General features: G+C 42.3%; 1 protein-coding gene across 1 annotated transcript in view; it reads left to right on the top strand.

The window, feature by feature from the left end:
* The window catches only part of LOC115144145 (potassium voltage-gated channel subfamily H member 7-like), a 49,698-nt gene that overhangs the window by 29,879 nt on the left and 7,153 nt on the right, over window positions 1–12,666 (top strand). The window contains exons 8-11 of the mRNA XM_029684969.2: window positions 3,931–4,330; window positions 4,468–4,667; window positions 5,715–5,967; window positions 11,657–11,862. Of these exons, the coding sequence (XP_029540829.1) occupies window positions 3,931–4,330; window positions 4,468–4,667; window positions 5,715–5,967; window positions 11,657–11,862 (1,059 nt within the window). The remainder of the gene's footprint in view (window positions 1–3,930; window positions 4,331–4,467; window positions 4,668–5,714; window positions 5,968–11,656; window positions 11,863–12,666) is intronic.

Genomic DNA, 12,666 nt, shown 5'->3' with positions numbered 1-12,666 from the left:
TTTCTGAGGCTGGTAACTCTAATGAACTTATCCTCTGCAGCAGAGGTAAGTCTGGCACTTCCTTTCCCGTGGCAGTCCTCATGAGAGGCAGTTTCATCATAGCGCTTGATGGTTTTTGCGACAGCACTTGAAGAAATGTTCAAAGTTCTTGAAATTTTCCAGATTGACTGACCTTCATGTCTTAAAGTAATGATGGGAATGTCGTTTCTCTTTGCTTATTTGAGCTGTTCTGAAAATATTATGGACTTCTGTATAACACCCATACCTTGTCACAACACAACTGCTCAAATGCATTAAGAAGAGAAGAAATTCCACAAACTAACGTTTAACAAGGCATACCTGTTAATTGAAATGCATTGCAGGTGACTACCTCATGAAGCTGGTTGAGAGAATGCCAAGAGTGTGCAAAGCTGTCATCAAGGCAAAGGGTGGCTACTTAGAAGAATCTCAAATATATTTTGATTTCTTTAGCACTTTTTTGGTTTCTACATGGTTCTATACAGTTGAAGTCGGAAGTTTACATACACCTTAGCCAAATATATTTAAACTCAGTTTTTCATAATTCCTGACATTTAATCCTAGTAAAGATTCCCTGTCTTAGGTCAGTTAGGATCAATCAATAAAATGTATTTATAACGCCCTTCTTACATCAGCTGATGTCAAAGTGCTATACAGAAACCCAGCCTAAAACACCAAACAGCAACAATGCAGGTGTAGGTGGCTAGAAAAAACTCCCTAGAAAGGCCAGAAACTAGGCAGAAACCTAGAGAGGAACCACGCTATGAGGGGTGGCCAGTCCTCTTCTGGCTGTGACCGGATGGAGATTATAACAGAACATGGCCAAGATGTACAAATGTTCATAGATGACCAGCAGGGTGAAATAATAATAATCACAGTGGTTATCGAGGGTGCAACAGGTCAGCACCTCTGGAGTAAATGTCAGTTGGCTTTTCATAGCCGATCATTCAGAGTATCTCTACTGCTCCTGCTGTCTCTAGAGAGTTGAAAACAGCAGGTCTGGGACAGGTAGCACATCCGGTGAACAGGTCAGGGTTCCATAGCCACAGGCAGAACAGTTGAAACTGGAGCAGCAGCACGGCCAGGTGGACTGATGACAGCAAGGAGTCATCAGGCCAGGTAGTACTGAGGCATGGTCCTAGGGCTCAGGTCCTCCGAGAAAGAAAGAAAGAATTAGATAGAGCATACTTAAATTCACACAGGACACCGGATAAGACAGGAGAAATATTCCAGATATAACAGACTGACCCTAGCCCCCCGACATAAACTACTGCAGCATAAATACTGGAGGCTGCGACAGGAAGGGTCGGGAGACACTGTGGTCCTGTCCGACGATACCCCCAGACAGGGCCAAACAGGCAGGATATAACCCCACCCACTTTGCCAAAGCACAGCCCCCACACCACTAGAGGGATATCTTCAAACACCAACTTACCATCCTGAGACAAGGCCGAGTATAGACCACAAATGATCTCCGCCACGGCACAACCCAAGGGGGGGCACCAACCCGGATCACCACTTTATTTTAAGAATGTGAAATGTCAGAATAATAGTAGAGAGAATTATTTATTTCAGCTTTTCTTTCTTTCATCACATTCCCAGTGGGTCAGAAGTTTACATACACTCAATTAGTATTTGGTAGCATTGCCTTTAAATGATTTAACTTGGTCAAACGTTTTGGGTAGCCTTCTACAAGCTTCCCACAATAAGTTGGGTGAATTTTGGCCCATTCCTCCTGACAGCTGAGTCAAGTTTGTAGGCCTCCTTGCTCACACAAGCGTTTTCAGTTCTGCCCACAAATTTTCTATAGGATTGAGGTCAGGGCTTTGTGGTGGCCACTGCAATACCTTGACTTTGTTATCCTTAAACCATTTTGCCACAAAGTTTGGTAGTATGCTTGGGGTCATTGTCCATTTGCGACCAAGCTTTAACTGATGTCTTGAAATGTTGCTTTAATATATCCACATCATTTTCCTTTGTCATGATGCCTCCTTGCTCACACAAGCGTTTTCAGTTCTGCCCACAAATTTTCTATAGGATTGAGGTCAGGGCTTTGTGATGGCCACTGCAATACCTTGACTTTGTTATCCTTAAACCATTTTGCCACAAAGTTTGGTCGTATGCTTGGGGTCATTGTCCATTTGCGACCAAGCTTTAACTGATGTCTTGAAATGTTGCTTTAATATATCCACATCATTTTCCTTTGTCATGATGTCATCAATTTTGAGAAGTGCACCAGTCCCTCCTGCAGCAAAGCACCCCCACACCATGATGCTGCCACCCCCGTGCTTCACGGTTGGGATGGTATTCTTCGACTTGCAGGCCTCCCCCATTTACTTCCAAACATAACGATGGTCATTATGGCCCAACAGTTCTATTTTTGTTTCATCAGACCAGAGGACATTTCTCCAAAAAGTACGATCTTTGTTCCCATGTGCAGTTGAAAACCATAGTCTGGCTTTTTATGGCGGTTTTGGAGCAATGGCTTCTTCCTTGCTGAGCGGCCTTTCAACGCTATGTTGATATAGGCCTCGTTTTACTGTGGATATAGATACTTTTGTACCTCTTTCCTCCAGCTTCTTCACAAGGTCCCTTGCTGTTGTTCTCGGATTGATTTGCACTTTTCGCACCAAAGTTGGTTCATCTCTAGGAGACAGAATGCATCTCCTTCCTGAGCGGTATGATTGCTGCGTGGTCCCATGGTGTTCATACTTGTGTACTATTGTCTGTACAGATGAACGTGGTACATTCAGGCGTTTGGAAATTGCTCCCAAGGATGAACCAGACTTATGGAGGTCTCAAAAAAAAAATCTGAGGTTTTGGCTGATTTCTTTTGATTTTCCCATGATGTCAAGCCAATAAGCACTGAGTTTGAAGGTAGGCCATGAAATACATACACAGGTACACCTCCAATTGACTCAAATGATGTCAATTAGCCTATCAGAAGCTTCTAAAGCCATGACATAATTTTCTGGAATATTCCAAGCTGTTTAAAGGCACAGTCAACTTAGTGTATGTAAACTTCTGACCCACTGGAATTGTGATACAGTGAATTATAAGTGAAATAATCTGTCTCAACAATTGTTGGAAAATTTACTCGTGTCATGCACAAAGTAGATGTCCTAACTGACTTGCCAAAACTATAGTTTGTTAACAAGAAATGTGTGGAGTGGTTGAAAAACGAGTTTGAATGACTCCTGAGACAAGGCCGAGTATTTAAACTTCCGACTTCAACTGTATATTGTGTTATTTAATAGTTTATGTTTTCACTATTATTATACAATGTAGAAAATAGTAAAAATAAAAACCCTTGAATGAGTAAGTGTGTCCACCCTTTTGACTGGTACTGTACAAAATAATCACTGTCAGTTTTATCCGTTAAAGAGCCTCTGAAAATAACCAAACGCAGCTACTAGCCTCACTTTCCAGGGCCATATTATAATTGTCAGGTAAATAAATGATCTCCTTGGAGGTGACAATTGTAAAATGTTGCTAGAGCCATTGTTGATGAGACAGAGCGAGCAGCCACCTCCCTGGGACTCGTTCATTGTGTTACTTTCCTCCTGCCCAGACATCAATATAGCAGATTTCATCTGCGTGCTCTTTGTTTCACAGTTCCGTGTTAGTACGACATTGACCAGAGCCATTACATAGAAAGTCGGCAAGATTAAGAATCTTTTAATTGTACTGTTGAGTGGAGTCTAGAAAGAACTCACTACTAATCTGTTGGTAATGGCTGAGCCCTGAAATATATTTCCAATGCACCTTTGTGATATCAAATACAGTAAATCACTACCAACTTTGCATAAAATGTATTATTCATATTTGGCAAGGAACATGTTTCACAACATCTGATCGTGTCACTTATTACTGGAGACCTTGCTAATTATGCACCATCTCTTGTCTCTTTAGACCACCACTCTGATTGGCCTATTGAAGACTGCCCGACTTCTGCGATTGGTGCGTGTTGCCCGGAAACTGGACCGTTACTCTGAGTACGGAGCGGCTGTACTCATCCTACTCATGTGCATCTTTGCACTCATCGCTCACTGGCTAGCTTGCATATGGTACGCCATTGGCAATGTGGAGAAGCCTTACCTGGAGCACAACATTGGTTGGCTCGACAATCTTGGGGTATCCATTGGCAAGAGGTATAACTTCAGTGACCCTAACTCTGGGCCCTCCATCAAGGACAAATACGTCACAGCACTTTACTTCACATTCAGCAGTCTAACCAGCGTGGGCTTTGGGAATGTCTCCCCAAATACCAACTCAGAAAAGATCTTCTCTATCTGTGTCATGCTGATCGGCTGTGAGTCTGATACTTCCTATTTCCTTTTACTTAGCTGCTCGGAATGTTTAGAATGAACTAACATTCACAAGATTCATTGTGCTTATAGATAGCACAAAGGACTGGTGACTTTTTACTTTTGTCTGTGTGTTGTGCAGCCCTCATGTATGCCAGCATCTTCGGTAACGTGTCAGCTATCATCCAGCGGCTGTACTCGGGCACGGCCAGGTACCACACCCAGATGCTCCGGGTTCGAGAGTTCATCCGCTTCCACCAGATCCCCAACCCGCTAAAGCAGCGGCTGGAGGAGTATTTCCAACACTCCTGGACCTACACGAATGGCATTGACATGAACACGGTAAACAGAAAAACCTCAATTCAATCATACCGACATAGTTCAATCCTCTTTCTTGCAATGTGATCCTCATGCAAAATGTTTTTTAAAAAACAACTTTTTTTCATTTCTGCTTTTCAAATGGAATAACATCTACGCTGGTAAGAGCAGGAGGTACATATGTGAAAGTATGAATTGTAACCATTTCCATGTTAAGCTTAATTGCTTTACATTTTTGTTTGGCTTTTAAATCTCGCAAAATATATCATACTTGCCCATGTGTAGACAGTAGACAACCATCAACACCATAATCCATCATCATCACTTTTCTATTCAGTTTTTGAGTGAGGTGTTTGAGTTTCCATACCATCTCCTGTGTAGCAACAGCCCAACGCTGAGCTTCCACATGCATGCCAGATTACAATTACCCGAGTGCTTTGAGCTGAGGAGAAGGGCATATGTCACAGATTGGCTTTATTTGTGTCCCCATTAGCTTTTACAGAAGCAACAGCTACTCTTCCTGGGGTCCACAAAAAAAAAACACAAAACATGACAAGTAACAAAACACTGATAGACAAGGACAGTCACACAAACACAACGATATACAGACAAAAAAAGAATAATAATAATACTAAAACGTCTGCATGTGGATGCATGAGCTTGCTTGAAGGATACAGTCATGCTTTTTCCTTTTCAAGTACAGCATACTGTAGAAAAACTTCGGACAACTTACTGCATCTTTCATTGTGAAAAAGGTCCTAACTGCCTGTGTTTTATAGTATTTGCATTTGCATCACTGAAACACTCTTGTGGGGAAACAGGGGAATAGTTTAGCCCAGAATAATTTGCATGTATTGAAGAGGTAAGTATATTCTGCTATTGTTTTTGTCACAACCGGTAGCCTATTTTAAATTCCAGGAGATAAAAACATGTTGAAATACTAACCATTTGAGAAGGGTGATAATAACAATGACAACATACTGTACATGTGAAACACTGTTTCCTTACTCCTGAGGTGAACCCACGGTGGTTGCGTTCTATAATTGTTGAATTTTTCTACAAATACTCTAGGTGTTAAAAGGCTTCCCTGAGTGTCTGCAGGCAGATATCTGCCTCCACCTCAACCAGGCTCTGTTGGAGAGCTGTAAGGCCTTCCACGGAGCCACCAAGGGCTGCCTGAGAGCCCTGGCCATGCGCTTCCAGACCACCCACGCCCCCCCAGGGGACACCCTGGTCCACAGCGGAGACGTCCTCACCGCACTTTACTTCCTGTCTCGGGGCTCCATAGAGATCCTGAAAGATGACATTGTGGTAGCCATTCTGGGTAAATGCATGTGAACTATAGAAACGGGTGTTTTTGTCCTGGTCATGTGCTCAGGAGAAATGAAATGATATGCTATTATTAGGCAGGGCTCCAGACTGCGACCATTTAGTCGCATTTTGCGACCCTTTGACTTGACTGTGAGAGTACAATTCTTAATTGGTTGCATTGGTACGAGCTGCAAATTCTGTCGGCTCACTCAAAATGTTCTGTTTTTTGGGATTTTTAACCGTTGAAGTGAGGAGGGCCTCAACTTTCTGTATCACAACCGGCCGTGATTGGGAGTCCCGTAGGGCGGCGCACAATTGGTCCAGCGTCGTCCAGGTTTGGCTGGTGTAGGCCATCATTGTAAATAAGAATTTGTTCTGAACTGACTTACCTAGTTAAATAAAGGTTCAATAAAAAAAATATTTTTAAACAAAGCCGTTTCATTTAAGGACCAACAAATTGAAAGCTGTGCCATTTAGATGGTAAAATATATTTTTGATGTACTGATTCTATGGCACGTTGTTTATGAACTGTTATGCAAGACAACGCCGGATTCAAAACCTAGCATTTTTCAATTTCAATTATTATACAAAACTCTTCCAACCAATAGAATGTTTTATATATATAGTTGAAGTCGGAAGTTTACATACACTTAGGTTGGAGTCATTAAAACTCGTTTTTCAACCATATCCACAATTTCTTGTTAACAAACTATAGTTTTGGCAAGTCAGCTAGGACATCTACTTTGTACATGACACAAGTAATTTTTCCCGATAATTGTTTACAGACAGATTATTTCACTTATAATTCACTGTATCACAATTCCAGCTGTGTACTACTCCCTTCACAGAACAGCGCAAACTGGCCCTCACCAGAACAGAAAGGGGAGTGGGAGGCCCAACTGAGCAGTCTGAGATATGGCTTTTTCTTTGCAACTCTGCCTAGAAGGCCAGCATCCCAGAGTCGCCTCTTTTCTGTTGACGTTGAGACTGGTGCTTTGCGGATACTATTTAATGAAGCTGCCAGCTGAGGACTTGTGAGGCGTTTTATTGCTTCTTCAATCAGGACAACAGTTTTCAGCTGTGCTAACATAATTGCAAAATGATTTTCTAATGATCAATTTGGTTTTTAAAATTATCAACTTGGATTAGCTAACACAACGTGCCATTGGAACACAGGAGTGATGGTTGCTGATAATGGGCCTCTGTACGCCTATGTATAGATATTCCATTAAAAATCAGCCGTTTCCAGCTACAATAGTCATTTACAACATTAACAATGTCTACACTGTATTTCTGATCAATTTGATGTTATTTTAATGGGCCAAAAATGTGCTTTTCTTTCAAAAACAAGGACATTTCTAAGAGACCCCAAACTTTTGAATGGTAGTGTGTGTGTGTGTGTATATATATATATATATATATAAGCAACAAAATACATGGGGATTGGACGTGATGCAGACAATTACATTGATGGAAGCTACAATCTATCTGCAATATTAAAGCTGATCTACCCCCTAAAATCTTAATTTTTTAAATAAAATTAACTTTTTTTATTTCATGTTTTTTTTTACCCCTTTTTCTCCCAAATTTGGTATCTAATTGGTAGTTACAGTCTTGTCCCATCGCTGCAACTCGCTGCAACTCCCTTACGGACTCGGGAGAGGCGAAGGTTGAGAGGAGAGCCGTGCGTCCTCTGAAACACAACCCAGCCCAGCCAAGCCGCACTGCTTCTTGACACAATGTCCGCTTAGCCCGGAATCCAGCCACACCAACGTGTTGGTGGAAACACCGTCCACCTGGCGACCGTGTCAGCGTGCATTGTCAGCGCGCCTGGTCCGCCACAGGAGCCGCTAGTGCGCGATGGTACAAGAACGTCTCTGCCGGCCAAACCCTCCCCTAACCCGGACGGCGCTGGGCCAATTGTGCGCTGCCCCATGAGTCTCCCGGTCGCGGTCGGCTGCGACAGACTACTGCGCCACCCATTCAATTTACTGTTAGATTAATCAATTACACAGCTAATGAGGAGCATATTATATTTAGCGATCTAGTTAATGAGTTGGGTTTCCACTTCCTCAGATGGTGAATTTTCCCTAAATAATTAGCCTATGTGATGTGAGTACACAAAGAAAGATATAAGCAAATTAATCTATTGAACAAAGGAGTCAAATTCTGGAGCCCTATTTTGAAATGGCAACAGTGGCGTAATTGTCATCCCCAAAATTCATGAAAATCACTGGTTGCTCATCAAAATAATGTAGCCATAGAGGAGGAAGGAAGCGAACCCACATCGCTGGCATGACAGGTAAACACCGTACACATCACGCCAATAGGGTCAACTCACTTGGTGGGAATTGTAAGGTGGCATACTGTATATACACTGTCCCCTCCAAACAGGAAAGCAAGTAATCCTGCTTTGAATACTCAACCCCCTCACACGTACAGTCGGGGCTGTGCCTCCCTATGACTCATGCCCACCATTTCCCTTCTTACATCAATGCAGCAAAAGGTGGGTTCGGAAAAGCAAACCCATGTCGCTGGCATGAAAGGCAAATGCCCTACGCATCGCACCGATTGGGTAAACCCACGAAGTGGGAATCGTAACGTGGCTCATATAGCGAGGATTAATACAATATCTTGAATTATGCATTCCTGCTGCTTGGACATGTCTTGTCCTGTAGATCACAGGTGTCAAATGCATTTTATGGAGAGCCGAGTGTCTCCTGTTTTTTGTTATTTGTTTTCAATATGTGTTCAATTGAGACCTAGACAACCAGGTGAGGGGAGTTCCTAACTAATCAGTGAACTTGACTTGATCCATAAAGTACAACGGGGGGAGTGAAAACACGCAGCACATGGCCCTCCGTGGACCGAGTTTGACACCTGTGTGTTAGATGAAACAACTTGTTTCTTGAATCAAACTATTTAAGTATCACTGTGAATGATTTTATCATGGGCTGGTGCCACCAGGGGATTGGTTAGTTAGGAGCCCTGTTAGGGCCAGGGGGGTGGGGTTTTCTGACCATTTGATCTGAGCAGGAAACACTCCAGGCTCTATACATGCTGATTGGAAGACAGCTAATGCTGATTGCTAGCTTTTTTTAAAGCATGTTTTGGCATGTTTGCTGGATGGGTTGAATTGAATTATTGATTTGAATTATTCCGTCCGAGCCAGTGTAGGGTTTCGTGCTCATATGATATTTGGCAATGTGTAGAGCTAGATGTCAACTCAGGCAGAGATACACAGTGTCACCTCCCAGAGGAAAGATGGCTGGTTATTTAAACACCGATCCACTGCAGCAGACCTGCAGTGGGAGTTCTCTTGTCCAAATCTGACAACTGACTGCAACAATGTGTTCTGTCTGATCTAACCGGACTCGTAAGCGTGACCACCTGAATGTATTTCATACCAGCTGCCTTATGGTTATTCTCTTATTATTCTTAAACAATAATAGTGACTAGAGAAGTTACGTAAACCTCCATTCCGAAGGTCTTGTCTTGTTTTTTTTTTGTTTTTTTGATTGAACCTTTTATTTTAACAGGGAAGACGAATTGAGACCTCAGTCTCTTTTACACATGCGCTCTGTATATGTAGGTACAGTGTTATTGCATTAGAGTTGTTCATCTGACAGAATGGAGGCTCTGACATTTATATTAAGTGGCTCCGCGTGAGACTGTTTGGCAACTTCAAAGAGCAAAGTGAAACAGCTGTCATTGCACCACTGCTCTTTTAATAGCTGCAAAAGGGAAGAGACACAACAGAGGCATAGGAGAAGCATAAGAAACCAAACAAGGAGGAGATGTTATCTTCTGTTATCTGATTGTCAACAGTTCTTAGCAGTATTGTCTTATAGGTATACTGTTTCACCTATATGCATTTGGCAGTGGCCGCCACTTAAAAGGAAAAATCAAATATTACAAATTTGTGATGGTAAAACGTTGGTGTTAATCTAACCGACTATAACCAGATATAAAGTATTTACAAAATATAATTGAGCAAAATCATTTTAAATCAGACCATCTTTGAGAACCGACAATCACCAAAATCAAAACTAAACAGTCAGGGAGAATCTAAATTTACAAAAATGTCATGGCATGTGGCCCCCATCGATTTTGTTATAATGTTTGAGTCACTCAGATAGCATAAGAACACGGCATAAGCCAGGGCAAAATGTGTACAATTGGAAATTAGCTACCATTGCTAAAAACAAAATCTTAGGGGGAAGCACTGAGGTAATATTGGTTAGTAGTTATTAAAATGGCCTACACATGAGAGTAGTAAGGAATTGTTTTCCATACAGTAATATCACACTTGAAACCCACTGACTACCAGGTTTTGCAGGCTAAGCCTAGATTAAATAGAGCATCTTTCATCACATGAAAGACGTGACATAATAAGGTCAGAACCAGGCCAAAGCTGCTGTGTAATACAAAACCAATAATATGATTTACACTGGAAGATGCATATCTCAAAGATCCGCATATTTGGAAACAATACATTGATATATCACAGCAACCTTCCAAAAGCCAAATGAAATGAATTCTGCCACTTGAGCATATCTGCCCAGGGAACACTTTTAAGAAAGTAAAACGGCAATGAGCCATAGGGAAATCAATTTGTATGCATAATGTATGCTTTTGAGAACCAAAACCCTCCAAAAATGACGATTGTTTGTATGCTAATATTCCATTGAAGACTATTGTTCCATTGTAACCCCGGTGCAAAGCCCTGGTGTGAGAGCTATGTGTAGGCTTCCATGTTGGAGGTGTCTGGTCCCTGCTGAGTTGGAACACTAAGGCTCGAGACCACTCCTCATAAGTCACTTAAAGGCACACAGCAGTCCAACCTATTGCATCTCATTCACACAAAATGCTGCACAGGGGTTGACATTTATTAAGAATTGACACCACTGAAAGGTCTCTTAAGATGCCCTTTAAGGCCAGGCACCACACCCTAATAGGCATAAATATTTTTTTGGTTTAATTTTGTTATTAAGACACTCCAGGACCGGATTTACACATGTTACGACATATAGTCCCGTTTTTAACATTCTCTATGAAATGAGCTTTTTAAATGATACGTGATTCAATGTAAGGAGCTTTCAAATGATGGATGTATGTCCATTTAAAAGTGTTTACATTATGACATTTGGTGAAGGTAGAATGATACACTAACAAAAATATACAACAGACGGTTGGGTTGGACAGACAGAATAGGCACTCTACTTTTCGTATCCTCAAAAGGCAAACCCAGACAGAACGTCCTTCTCGTATACCAGTCCAATCCATTAGTCTACACACAGACAGACACAGAGCAATTCTCCTAATCTTCTGAGATTATATGACCATCCTTTATTCGCTGAGACTACAACCAGCTCTCCTGATGTCTGGTGTATTCTCCTGATAATTCTCTCAAAGAAGAACCTAACCTCATCTACAATCTCTCTCTCGCTCTCTCTCTCTCTCTTCTCTTCTCTCTCTCCCTCTTCTCTCTTCTATTCTCTTCTCTCTCTCCCACTTCTCTCCTTCTCTTCTCTCTCTCCCTCTTCTCTCTTCTCTTCTCTCTCTTCTCTCTCTCTCTCTCTCTCTCTCTCTCTCTCTCTCTCTCTCTCTCTCTCTCTCTCTCTCTCTCTCTTCTCTCCTCTCTCTCTCTTCTCTCCTCTCTCTCTCTTTCTTTCTCTCTCTCTACACTCTACACTCACCAGGAAAGAATGACATCTTTGGAGAAATGATCCATCTGTACGCCAAACCTGGAAAGTCCAATGCGGACGTCAGAGCCCTGAGTTACTGTGACCTGCATACCATACAGAGAGATGATCTCTTAGAGGTGCTTGACATGTACCCTGAGTTTGCCGATTTCTTCCTGACAAATCTGGAGCTGACGTTCAACCTCCGAGATGAGAATGGCAAGGTATATCGACGCTGAACAAAAACATAAACACGACATGCAACAATTTCAACGGTTTTACTGAGTAACAGTTCATATAAGGAAATCAGTCAATTTAAATGAATTATTTAGGCCCTAATCTATGGATTTCAAATTACTGAGAACACAGATATGCATCTGTTGGTCACAGATACCTTAAACAAAGGTAGGAGCATGGATCAGAAAACCAGTCAGTACCTGGTGGGCCCACCATGTGCCTCATGCAGTGTGACATCTCCTTCGCAAAGAGTTGATCAGGATGTTGATTGTGGCCTGTGGAATGTTGTCCAATTCCTTTTCAATGGCTGTGCGAAGTTGCTGGATATTGGCGGGAACTGGAACACGCTGTCGATCCAGAGCATCCCAAACATGCTCAATGGGTGACAGGTCTGGTGTGTATGCAGGCCATGGAAGAACTGGGACATTTTCAGCTTCCAGCAACTGTGTACAGGCCGTGCATTATCATGCTGAAACGTGAGGTGATGGTGGTGGATGAATGGCACGACAAGGGGCCTCAGGATCTCCTCACGGTATCTCTGCGCTTTCTAATTGCCATCAATAAAATGCAATTGTGTTAGTTGTCCGTAGTTTATGCCTGCCCATACCATAATCCCACCGCCAACATGGGGCACCCTGTTCCCAACGTTGACATCAGCAAACCGCTCGCCCACACGACACCATACACCTTGTCTGCCATCTGCCCGGTAGAGTTGAAACCGGGATTCATTCGTGAAGAGCACACTTCTCCAGCGTGCCAGTGGCCATTGAAAGTGAACATTTTCCCATTGA

This window comes from Oncorhynchus nerka, linkage group LG1 (genome assembly GCF_034236695.1).
Source record: "Oncorhynchus nerka isolate Pitt River linkage group LG1, Oner_Uvic_2.0, whole genome shotgun sequence".
NCBI lineage: Eukaryota > Metazoa > Chordata > Actinopteri > Salmoniformes > Salmonidae > Oncorhynchus > Oncorhynchus nerka.
The sequence above is the reverse complement of the archived record's forward strand: the minus strand, read 5'-3'. Positions and strand labels throughout refer to the sequence as shown.